Source organism: Condylura cristata, unplaced genomic scaffold (genome assembly GCF_000260355.1).
Source record: "Condylura cristata isolate star-nosed mole 26May11 unplaced genomic scaffold, ConCri1.0 scaffold00024, whole genome shotgun sequence".
Taxonomy (NCBI): domain Eukaryota; kingdom Metazoa; phylum Chordata; class Mammalia; order Eulipotyphla; family Talpidae; genus Condylura; species Condylura cristata.
The window spans coordinates 15,586,792-15,599,091 of record NW_004567125.1 but is presented as its reverse complement, the minus strand read 5'-3'; the positions used below and the strand labels follow the sequence as shown (position 1 = coordinate 15,599,091).

Here is a 12,300-nt window from a genome sequence, read left to right as displayed (position 1 = left end):
CAAGGTTTATGGTTCTTGGGTTTTAGAATCTTTTCATCCAGTAGAAAAGAAATGCCATGTGATATTATGAGTTAAAACAAGAAAAGGACATAATAGTTTGCAGAGATTAGTAGAGATTTTGGAGAGGAGCCTAGAGGATGGGTGAGATTTACTCAGTGGAAGTAGGAAGAATTTCAGGACAGTGAGCAAACAGCTGGGGATAAAACACATGAGATCAGTTTAGGGAATCCCAGGAATTAACCTAGCTTGACCAGGAGCTGTTAAGCTTTCCTGTGCTATGGAATTGTGGTATTAACAAAATAGTCTAGGGACCCAAATAGTGGAAATAAATAATTTTGGATGAAGATTATCAAGAGACTGCCAGGAGAAAGTAGTCTTAGGTAGGAGGAAGGGCAGAGGTGAACTCTTAAACTTCACTCACACAGGCTAATGAGAGCTGTGGGTGGCTAGAAGTTTTCTTTAACAGGTGTAGAGAGAAGAGGATTGTGAGTATGACTGGTTAAATTCTTTAGTTTTCATTTTTATGACTTCTTATACTCCTCTCAGCAAGCCCACTATCCCTCCCCTGACCTCTGTAGTAAAAGAACTGTCATACTTGTTATGGAAAGCCTGCTTGTTTATACTTGTTGACAGAGTAGGTACTCAGTAAATATTTGTTGAAAATACAGCTGAATGAATGAATTGGTGCAAAAAGCTTCTAGACGAACTTGCAGCTTTGACGGTCTTGATTTGATTCTGCAGCCAGCAAGTGCCCAGAATTATTTGCCCCAGAGCATGGAAGCCTGGATTGTTTGAACACCCACGGAGAATTCAATGTTCGCCCCACCTGTCATTTCTTCTGTAACAAGGGCTTTAAGCTAGAGGGCTTCAACAATGTTAAATGCACAGTTTCTGGAAGATGGACAGCACCTCCTCCAACTTGTAAAGGTAAAATGACATATGCTTACTGAGAATTCTTTCTCTGGGAACTTCTTCGGCAAAATTAACAGACATTTAAGTAAACTCTTACTATGTGACAGGAACATACTATATTATTATTACTATTTCTTGTTATGAAGTAGGTTATCTATGGATTAAAATTTTATGAGGAGAAAGGACCTTTTATACTTGTGCACAAAAATATTTATTCTTATTTTTTATAATTTTAACCTCCTCTTCTCAAAGAGCTCTATTAAATTGAACTATTTTCACTGTTTCACTGTCAGAGAGACTAGAAGGAGGGAGACTTAACTCACTGGTCCAGTTCTTCAAAGTGGGGAGAATATCTTTCTGTCATATCACAAGTTAATAACAACAAATCCAGTAATATTATCCATCCCAGTAACATTATTCATCATATTTCATGGTGGCCTTTGGCTAGAGGACAGCACCATCTCCCAATAAAGCAGCAATTGCACCAATTGGTCTACATATATTTCATTTTCTACAGAATCTCTTATTTTTGTTTTGTTTTGAGCATCAATAATATTAGTACACACATGCCCTCCACTTTTTCCTTCTGGTCAAGAGAATCATCTCTGAGGACACCTTTAAATAATTTTAGGAGATCTCTAAATTGAAACATTTTCACACAGCAGGCAGAGTATCAGCTCTTAATCCAGAGGTGTCTAACTCTCATTCCAGACCAGGAAACAATGTCCTGTAGGCATCATCTGGGAATGTTTGGTTGAATACCACTTTGGATACAAAGCTGTATTCACACTCATGGGAGATAATGCTCTCAGATGTAGACTTTTGGGACAATGGGCAGCAGTAACTCCAACATGCAAAGTAATGTGAAAAGGAACAGGCAGTTGTAGATGTCTAAACTGTGTTAGAATAATAAACATGCTAAATATGAACCCAGCTGTTATGAATTGTGGAATGCAAGTTGCTATTCTATTAATTATGTGACAGTATAAATTTTCCATATGTTCCTAATTGGAACCTAAGTAAAAAGGTAAAATATAGATGTCTCTTGAAGAGCTGTTACCCTTAAATGAAGTCTATGTCTCTTTCAGTTTTGTATTTCCCATGAAGCACAGAACAGTGCTTTGCAAATATAACTACACTCAGTAACATTTATTTACATTAAATTTAACTTCCTGAATTTTAGTTTCCTATGCAGAAAATAGGGAGAATAACCTGTAACTCTCCAGAAAATAATTTAAAAGGATGTTAGTCTGTTCTTTCAAACTTTCAAAGGTCACCTATGTTCAGTGCTTAAGTAATTTAATAAACACATATTATATTCCAACTAATTTCTAGTAGTGATACTGTTTATAAAAACAGCATTTTTTTTTCTGGAATTTTTGTAGGCAAGACAGATCAGTCCTTGAGCAGGCCATTTATGGAATGAAAATCTGTGCCCACACTGCTTCTTTGACTTTAATTTTCTGAGTGAATATATCAGTGTGATGTTGGAGGAACGAACTTAAATGGAAGCAGCTCATTGTCTTTCTAAACTTTAATAGTCTATCTCACTCTACTGATAACGCAGGAAATCATAAAACCATAATTTCTTTCATCATCATTCTGTATGTCTGCTTTTCCTACACTCATTTTTTTCTGCAGCCATCAAATGCTCTGAGCTACACATAGTTGAATCAATACTGATGAATTGCACCAATGCTTGGGGAAATTTCAGCTATGGATCAATCTGCAGCTTCCAATGTCCAGAGAGTCGATTACTTAATGGCTCTGTGAGAATAGCATGCCTAGAGAATGGCCAGTGGTCAGCTACCATGCCAACATGTCAAGGTATGTTTTTCCTATGGGTTAGAAAGTCATTTTGATACAGAAAATAACAAAATCAGTGCTTCTTTTCTGTGTAGTCTTGTTTTGTATCACTGAATTTACTCTGTGTCATAAATGTTTCATAATTAATCAAGTAGATTCTCCTTGCCTTATATGGAACAGTGGAAATTAAATTCAATAACTGTGTGCCGACAATCACCTTTTTTCAGAGCTCAGATCTGTGTGTAATATATCTTAAAATTACAAAATGTTTGAAATTAATTCATGCAAATTCCTAATTTATTATCTTAGAAAAAAATATTGTCTTGCTCATACCTCTAAAACCACCACGTATCTGTTATTAATGAACTGCATCTATTTATAAGATTTATCTCTTCTCCTGCCTTTTTTTTTAAATCAATCATTTTCTTAAGATTGATTTTTATTTGTTTATGCATACAAGAATTGAGGTGTAGGCACAAGATGCATGCGGTGAGAGGATTTACCAGAGACAGAGCAGGGAGTAGAACAGGCAGATCTACTGAAATACACTGCTGAGGGGAGCAGTGGGCAGGTCAGGAGAGGTCTGTGGTGCCATGTGGGTCACCTCCCTGGGTAGGGATTAAACTCATGCCACAGTGGCTAGTGATACTTTGATAGTGCTGAGACTTTAACCCCTGTGCCACTAGAAAGGCCCTCCTGCCTTTTTTCTTTTTTGTTCTCTAGCAACTTGGCGATAGCCAATTTTTGCTGCACAACTTAGTCTGATTGCCCTTCCCCACCACCAAGCAAAACTACCTATGGTTTATTAATCCAAACTTCCATTTCTTTTGTCTATCCTTAAATTCTCTTTATTAGGTCCTTCCCCTTTTCTCCTTTAAAATTCACCTGTGATAGTTAAGCGTTAAGAACAAAATCAGGCTCTGCTTCTTATCCTCTGCAGTGGTTTTGTGACTTTCAGATCTTGTGTCTGACTTTCAGCACTTTGATGATCTTATATGACCTCCCATTGTAGAGTCCTCAGGACGCTTGCACAATACACTTATAACTGTGCTTGTGTACGTATGTTTTACAGCGGCACCACTGACTATCCAGGAAGTCCTAGCTTACATTGGAGGAGCAGTGGCTTCTGTAACAGGCTTGGTGATGGGGGGAACACTCCTGGTTCTGCTTAGAAAACGTTTCAGACGAAAAGGTAAATAGGAAAGAGGGTGCTCCTTATTATCTTCTTTTGTGTGATTTGGGGTGGAGCCATGTGGCCGCAACTTCAGTACTTCATGTTTGAAAACATTTACATTAAAGAAACAGGGCCAAGATAAAGTGATCTTGAGAAGTGGTTACCCATCAGAATCAGCATTACCAAAACACAGAACTTCACAAAAAATAAAGCTGCTCAAGGAGATCTGGAGATGAGCAACCTAAATTTTTCAAAATCTCCTCCCTCCAAAGTCTGATAAAGTTAGATTGATGACATGTTGGCATTTGGGGGCCTCTGGTCCAGGTAACATTAGTTGTCAACTAAAAGTAGTTGGAAAAGTGTCATATTCCTTCACTCATTCTTTCATGCTAAAGTCAGAATTGGTCAACTGTGCTCAATAGTGGAACCCAAAGGGATGGTTCCCTGATACTGAGAATGTATAATTCAGTAGGATAAGGAGACAAACAATTTAAATCAGTGCTAATATTGAAGCGTACTTAGTTTAACAAAAGTACTGCCTAAGTATGACTGGAACACAAAATAGGTATCTAATTCAAACTGATGGGTTAGAAAGGGTTCTTCTAAAATTAACTTTGAAGAGTGAGAATGATTTTGCCAAGAAAAAAAACATGGATGTTGAGTCCCAGCAGAAAGAATGGTATGTGAAAAGACCTGAAATAGTGAAATAACTGGGCTGGTGGTCTGGCCAGTTGTTTAATGCATCTAAATCAGAAAAGGCTGGTAGAGGAAGTGAATAATAAAACAGGAGGAGGAGGAAGAACTGCAGCCTTACTAAGGACTTGGATGTAAGCTAAGAGACATGTTCATTCTCATGTAAACTTGAGGAACCAATGTAGGATTTGACAGGAAAATGGCCAAAATTGATGAAGCTCCTCTGTAAGGGAACCTATGTTTATCAGTGCACTTACCAAAAATAGATCTGGTTTAGGAATAAGGGTTAAGGGCTAAGTCTTCTCACTGTGACAGACACTTAGCCTGTTGACAACTTTAGATATCCTTTTGTATGCTAATGAGGTTCTTTTTCAGCATTGCTAAAGGAAATAAACCTAGGGCATGGGGAAGGGGGAGGGTCAGAAGTACTTCAATCGTGATAACTTAAAAAACATCTTTGTTAAAGTCCTTAGCAGAGTTGTCATGGAATTGAGAAGTTTCAGCATCTATTTGTAAACTCTGGGGCAGAACCATTAGTAGCTCTATCCATTGAGAAGCCACCATCTCACTGAAGCTGGGTTTCTAAAATTTCTTCATATACACCCCTGTGAGTGGGTGATTAGGGCAATTGACAGAGTAACTCTCTTCTTAAAGGCCAAAGATATACAACCAACCCTTCCATGCCACATGTGCATTTGTTCATCCAAATCCACATGACAGAGAAAGTGCTCCTAAAACCCGGATTCTAATGTAGGAACACTGTTTCTGCATTTCCCCCAAGTTGTTTCTTTTGAGACATTTCTAGGGAACACTCTGAGCCACTAAGAGGGACCAATACCCTTCAATATCTTTATAATAAATCAATTAATTTCTTGGGGATGATGTGGAATTTTTACTTGACTTATTCCAATTTGATTCCAAACATTCTAGGATTCTATGGTCCAGCAATAGGAAAATGTAGCATATTATAGCTCCCTATCCCACAAATTCAAAATGCATATTCATTATCATATGGAAGGTTCAGTGAAGATTTGCAATAAATATACTTGCTCCTTTTCATTTGGCCAGTTCTCTTCTAAACTCATTTAACCATAAAATACTCTTCCCACACCTCCATCCCAACTAGTAGAGATAACTGACAGGCCTGCTGCCAGATTTAAGGTTTCTGCCATCAGAGTCCAGTATTTGGATTAAAAGAGGAGGAGCCTGATCACATATGCTACCAGGAGGGAAAACATCCACTATTATGTTGGCATAGATTTGTTTCTGTGATTAGTTTGTGCAGTTAATAACTGACAGATTATCATAAAGTATGCAATGATAGGGGGCCTCAAATGCCAAAAAAAAAAGTAGAGTTTGGAAGACCTAAAATCTCAACCACCACCAAAATTAGCAAACAGGCCAAAGGCAGGAACCTGAGTTATGAGGAGAGGTTTTTATTGAAAGGGAAGAAAAGAAAGGTAGCATGCTCTGGAGTTATATATTATCAAGTATTTAATTTTGTTTAAAACTGGTCCTACTTTTAGGGAGTGACTATTCCCAACACACTTCTTTAATGCACCTTTCTTCATCATGTTGTTTTCTTTTAAACCAATTGTTTGTGCCTTTTTCCTTATTTCAGATGATGGAAAATGCCCCTTGAATCCTCACAGGTAAAATGGAAATGTTTATGTCTAAGTAATTTTCTTTTTTTAATTTTTAGTTAAATGTCATGTTAGAATGATTACACATAAGCCACCTTTTGCAACAAATCTTTTGCAATGTTCCCTTTACTAATTCAGAAGTAGAATACACAGATAATATATTCTAACTACATGTAATATTCTTAAAAACCAACAAGTGTCCCAGTTATAAAGGAGAGGTAAAAGGGAAAGTGATTTATAATAATAATAATACATACTGAAGTTCGGGCACTACACTAGCAAATTCTGTGAATGATCAGAAACTCACACCGTTGGGTAGAATTCACTATCAAGGCAACAGTGTAAAGGCCAGTTGGCTGGAATATTGTATTTGTAATTCAAACAGCATCAGAAGCATTGCTCACACCAATCTGATATTCCTTAAATGGCATGATGAACAGCTCTGGGAAAGAATTGTAAAGTCAATTATAGTCTTCCCTCAGTCTACATGATAATTAAATTTTAAAACAGGCAAAAATAAAAACTTTAATATTTTTAATAGTTAATAGTAATACTTAATATCTTAAGTCAGTTAAGTCCCAGGCTCAGAGATTTTTCACCAACATAAATACTGAGTAAGATATTCAAGAGCTGTTGGGGGTATAAGATAATTGTTTCCCGTTATTTTATTAGGACATCCAGCCCCTCTGACTCTTGCCCACTAAAAACTCAGTAGAACTTTGGAAAATTAGAAAATGCCCCTAGGGGGCAGTACTACCATTCTTTGAAAACCACTGTCAGATGATCAAGTTTAAGGTTGGCAGCTTTGTAAAGATCCTCTCATCCAGAAGAGACTGTAGCCTTATGGGGCATAGCAATTATTAAGAACTCAAAGCTTAACAATAAGTTAATAGAGCTACTAAGTAGGAGCTCATTTCTTTGGCATTTATTTTTCTTTCCTTTTTAAAGAATGGTCTCTGCAGGAACATTGTGCTGGACTGTGGTTAAAGACTAAGCTCCTTATGACAGGCCATTCCTTGTGTTTCTTTTCTTTAGCCACCTAGGAACATACGGAGTTTTTACCAATGCTGCATTTGATTTGAGCTCTTAAGGTAAGTTACCTATAAGGATATTTTTGAAGGGTACAGAATAGCAAGAATGCAAAAAAGGAAGGATTTAAAGTATGACTTGTCTTTATAAGTCATTAATTAAATTTTAAGCACCTATTAGCTTTTCAAACCACGAAGGAAACTATAGTGGCAGCAGGGAAAGATATGGCAGTGTAGTGACAACAGAAAGTGAGTTCATAGGAGGATGTCCATTTCCTTCAAGATAGAAATGTTCTAATAAAATATGTTCTATTATGAAATATGACACAAGTTCTAGTATGATTTTAGGATATATGACCTTTCCATCAGTGGCTAAGAGGCAGTACTGACACTGTGGTCTGGCTTAATACCTAGAAGGCACGACTACTGGAAAACTTTTAGACATTTATGGACTTAATCTCCTACAGGACATGCTTGGAAAGCAAAAATAATTTGACAGTTTCTCTCTCAAAAAAAAAAGCTGAGTGCGAAAGTAAGTTTCCTAAGAAAAGGAGCTTAGAAGGTAGAATATATGGAGTCCTGAGATAATATTGAGCCTTAGAGGGTAGATATGAGGAAAACTTTCTTTCCTTCCTTCTTTTTGAAAAATAATATTTATCTAATTTTTGTTCATTTTCAGAGAACTGTCCTTTAGTCACTTCACTGAACATCCACCAGATCCTATTTTTAAACTCTGGGCTTCCTGCTAAACTTGATTTTAACTATAGTGTGTTTGGTGCAATTTTCTGTAAATACTTGTGAATAAAGACATGAAATTGCCTTTAGATTAGCAATGGACCACAGCAGAAGGACTGTATCAAAAGCCAAAACCCTCCACCCAAGACCTCTTCCTGCCCCACCTCTCCTCTTCCTTCAACAGAAGCCTCAGAAGCCAGGGCTGAATGTTTCCACAATAGACTGTGGTACAACCAATTAGCCAGAGACTGGAGCTTCTGACTCACTGGCAAGCCAGACTGTGGAGAAATTAAAATGCCTCTACTGTGTTGAAAAGCAGGCCATAATTTTGACTTGAGAGAATTCCTGTAAGATCTCCTGGAGTCTCCAGTGGCTACTATTTATGAAGACTCTTAGATCCCTGCTGTGAGGTTTCCAGAGCAGCCTGTGGATTAAACCAGGGACAGCAAAGACAAAGAACCAAGACAGAAAAGTACATGTCACTGTAGGCCTTCCCTCTACCAGGTACCCTCCCTTAAAGACCATTGTTAAAAGTGTAATTAAAAGGATTCTCCTCCAAATGCCATGTTCTTCTCTTTGATATTTTGTTTTGTTCCTGTGTACATCGCCTTATCACCAATGTAAGCACAATTGCAGTTGTCCCAACTCCAGTGCAACCCTTCACACAGATAGCACGACCCAGAGTAAAGTTGAAGAAAAAATCTTCATCACTGTGTGTTCTTTAGAGAAGCACATATGAGTTTCATATTTTCTTTAAATCACATATTTAATAAACAGGCTGTTGAAGGTTACACAGAAATTACCTGCAGCTGATACAAACACAGAAATTACCTGCAGCTGATACAAACACAGAAATTACCTGCAGCTGATACAAACACAAAGGATCCAGCAATACACTTGTTTTATTTCTGTGAAATGTGTGACCTTGAACATGCCATATAGACTGAAAAACATATTGGTAAACATGTAAATAAAAATAATAGAGCAGTCTCACTGAAGGTTATAACAATGTGGGACTTAGGAATACAGTGCTTTTAAGTTTCTCTAATATACGGTCAATAGTATCTCTGATTGTTTATTTTAGTCCAATAACTGGGTTTAGTATAACTGGATAATGCTTTTCAGCCCTGTATACCAAGTGAAATTCTGCATTTTGGAGGGAATCCACCAGGGAATTCTGACATATTACCAGCTTTCAAACTCACTAAGATTGTAGGTACTAAAGTATCAGGCGCTGTTCATGTTCTTTAATACTTTATAATCTAGTTGGGGTGATACAGACACCCACACGAAGTACTAAAAGGCAAACAAGATGAATGGATTCTTTGAATCATGTTATAGATGTTCCTAAAATGGACAGTCAGTCTGAACCCATATTCAAAGAGATAGAGCTCTGGACTTCAAAGAGTGGACAGCAAAGAGAAAGAGAAGGGGCATTCTGCGTTGATAGAATAAGACCAGCAAAGGGATCAAAGATGGAAGAATATGTGTAGAGAGAGTGAAGCTTTTGAGGACCTAACACCACTGTGATTTCATGAGAAATGCGGGATGACAATTTATTGAGACAAATCTTAAGAAAGAAGGTCAGGGGTATGTAGATTCAGAACCCTAAAGCAAGTCTAATAGCACACCGACAGTTCAGATAATGTAATTCTCATATTTTCTATTAACAACAAAATAAAATCTTTATGCAGTTTTTAAAAATATTTCCTTATGCATACATGCAAAAGCTGGGGTATAGGCCTGAAGTATTGGGGTGAGGGCAAAGAGGAGGGTAAACAGATTCACTAGAGACAGAGTGGGAAACAAAACAGGCAAATCTATTGAAATACACTGCAGAGGGGATCAGTGGGCGAGACAGGAAAGGTCTGCTTTGCCATATGTGGGTCAGCTCCCTGGCCAGGCTGGGAGTGGCTGCCGATAGTTGCTGATAGCTGCCGATTGTTTCACAGTACTGAAACTTAACTTCTTGAACCACCAGGGAGGTCCTAATCTTTAAGCAGTTTGAAATAGCCAGATCCTCCAAGAAATAAAAGCAGCCCTGTATAAAGTGCTGTGTGTGTTTTCTAACTGCTAAGAATGACACATTTTATAGTAATCTTTTATCCTCCAACAACCCTTACTGTTTGACAGATATCAAAACTGAGTTCCAGAAAGGTTGAGTAATTTATAAAAGATAACACAGACAGAAAGTTGGATTAAAATTGAGTTCATCAAGCAAGTTTAAGTCTTCTGCTCTGCTTTGCTGTCCACACTCTTCTCAGAAAGAACTGTGAATGGGCAGAAGCCAATTAAATGGTCCCTGTTCGTCCCCTGTTCATGGGCTCAGACACTTGCTTCCTCACCACTTGAAAATACAATATCTCTGTGTCTAGTAACAGGGGTGATATTCTTCCTCAGTTCTGAGGGAGGGTCATGTGGGTAAAGGTATTGAGTTGCATTACACTAGGAGTTGCAGAGGGTCTGGCAAGTGTGAACTTTGCCCAGGCAGGTTTTTTGGATGATGATAGTGGAGAAAGTTAATTTCCTGTTACCCTTCTAGGTCCCTAGGCTGGAAAAAAAAAAAATTAAAAGACGAGCCTTAATTCTGTGTGGTGTACTCAGCGATACACAGAATATGAACCTACCTCCTATCATTCCAGTGAGGTTATACAATTTCTAAAAAAGAAGGCAATGCATTTAAGAGGGAAAGACAAAACAAACAACTTTGCAATTAAAAGAAAAAGGGCTTTTGCAGGATTCTTCTACATAGGCATGGAAAACAAACCTTGCAAACTTTAGCCTGGGCTGATAAAGCTGGAAGGCTATCTCCCACCTCCCAAAACAGAAGAGATTTTTTGTTTTAGGGCAATACTTAGGCAAATCATTCATTCTTATATTTCTGGCTCTTAATCAGCATACACTTAGGCACATCGTGGGGGAGGGGGGTGTCTGTCTTTAGTCCCAACACTGGAAAAGGTCTCGCAGGGGCGCTAAGGGCAAGTGAAAGTGGGGAATATAGTCCTGACAACTGGGCATTGTGCCACATTCTAGAGCCTCTGATTTGCTGCCCTTTCTTCATCAAGAGTAAAACAGTCAATAGCTGGTCACCTAGGACAGCAACCTAGCCAACCCCCTGCCTAGGAAGGCGGGGACAGCCCAAAGCAGCAGCAACAGCAGCAACAGCAAGAAGCCAGAGAATGGAGAAGAGGGACACTGCCACCCGCAGCTTCCTGAGCTCACTGCAGCCCAGACAGCGCAGACATCAGGAAGGGGCCACAGTCTCATCCTGCCCAGGTCCTAGGGTGGGGATTTTGGGCAGGAAAGGAACCATGTCCCCTGACTGCCAGTGCTTCTGGGTCTTGGTGATTGTGGCTACTGGTGGGGCAAGCTTAGGAGCTGAAGCAGCACGACTCAGACAGTTCTATGTGGCTGCTCAAACCATCAACTGGAGCTACCTCCCTGAGCCCATGAACCCGAGGTAATGCAGGCTGGTGTCTGGGTGGGCATCTCTAGGGAGGGTCATATTTTTTCTCTTTAAAAAACAATAAGTTCCTTTTGCAACTTCTTGGTTTAAAAAAATTCAGGTAAGTAAATAAATCAATAGAGTAAAATGAATGAAATAAACTTTGGGAATGTTAATTGTATCCAATAATAGTTTTACATTCTGAGCATACAGGAAATATTCTATTTGATTGCTTTGAAAAGCTTGCTGTAAATACAGTTATGCTAAGTATGTTTGATTTATTGGCTTAATATATTGACTGATTCAAAAGCAGCAGACAGCAATTTCCTTAGCAGTCCTCTCTGAAACTCCTGTTTCAGATTTTTAGCAGTCTAGCATTTTTATGAAACTTCTAGTTACATATTATTAATTTCATTGTCCGCATAGCTTCATCTTTTAAAGTAAAACTATATATACCTTATGCTTTAGTTTGGACAGATTAGTTAGACCATAACAATTGCCATATTTTTTGATGCTGTTTTATATGTTTACATTTGAAATATCATCAGTCCATAAAAATGCAACACTTTTCTTCCTTTGCCTTTTTTTTTTTTTCCTGCTTTCTCATTCTTTATCATTCTCTGGGAAATGATCTTTCCCTGGCTATTTTGTTAGGGCCACTATTGAAAGTCATATGGAATTGATTTTTATACAAGGTATAAAGAATAAAACTCAATCTTCAAGTTGCAAAAAACTCCTAATTGAAAAGTTAAAATTAAAACTTCCCAGACATTAACCAAATCTACTCAATATTTCCAGTGAACAGTACTTTTATTTGTTTTAATGGTAAACCTTAGTGTGACTCAATTTTTTTTTTTTACTTAA

At 38.0% G+C, this 12,300-nt stretch overlaps 2 protein-coding genes across 2 annotated transcripts in view; both read left to right on the top strand.

Moving 5' to 3' along the window:
• SELP (selectin P (granule membrane protein 140kDa, antigen CD62)) overlaps window positions 1–8,520 on the top strand; it is a 28,009-nt gene extending 19,489 nt beyond the window's left edge. Inside the window, exons 9-14 of the mRNA XM_012728913.1 lie at window positions 742–927; window positions 2,554–2,739; window positions 3,791–3,910; window positions 6,207–6,237; window positions 7,264–7,319; window positions 7,936–8,520. Coding sequence (XP_012584367.1) covers window positions 742–927; window positions 2,554–2,739; window positions 3,791–3,910; window positions 6,207–6,237; window positions 7,264–7,318 — 578 coding nt within the window. The 3' untranslated portion in view covers window position 7,319; window positions 7,936–8,520. The remainder of the gene's footprint in view (window positions 1–741; window positions 928–2,553; window positions 2,740–3,790; window positions 3,911–6,206; window positions 6,238–7,263; window positions 7,320–7,935) is intronic.
• Window positions 8,521–11,257: 2,737 nt separating this feature from the next.
• Window positions 11,258–12,300, top strand: part of F5 (coagulation factor V (proaccelerin, labile factor)) — a 52,509-nt gene continuing 51,466 nt past the window's right edge. Inside the window, exon 1 of the mRNA XM_012728912.1 lies at window positions 11,258–11,451. Within this exon, the coding sequence (XP_012584366.1) occupies window positions 11,303–11,451 (149 nt within the window). The 5' untranslated portion in view covers window positions 11,258–11,302. The remainder of the gene's footprint in view (window positions 11,452–12,300) is intronic.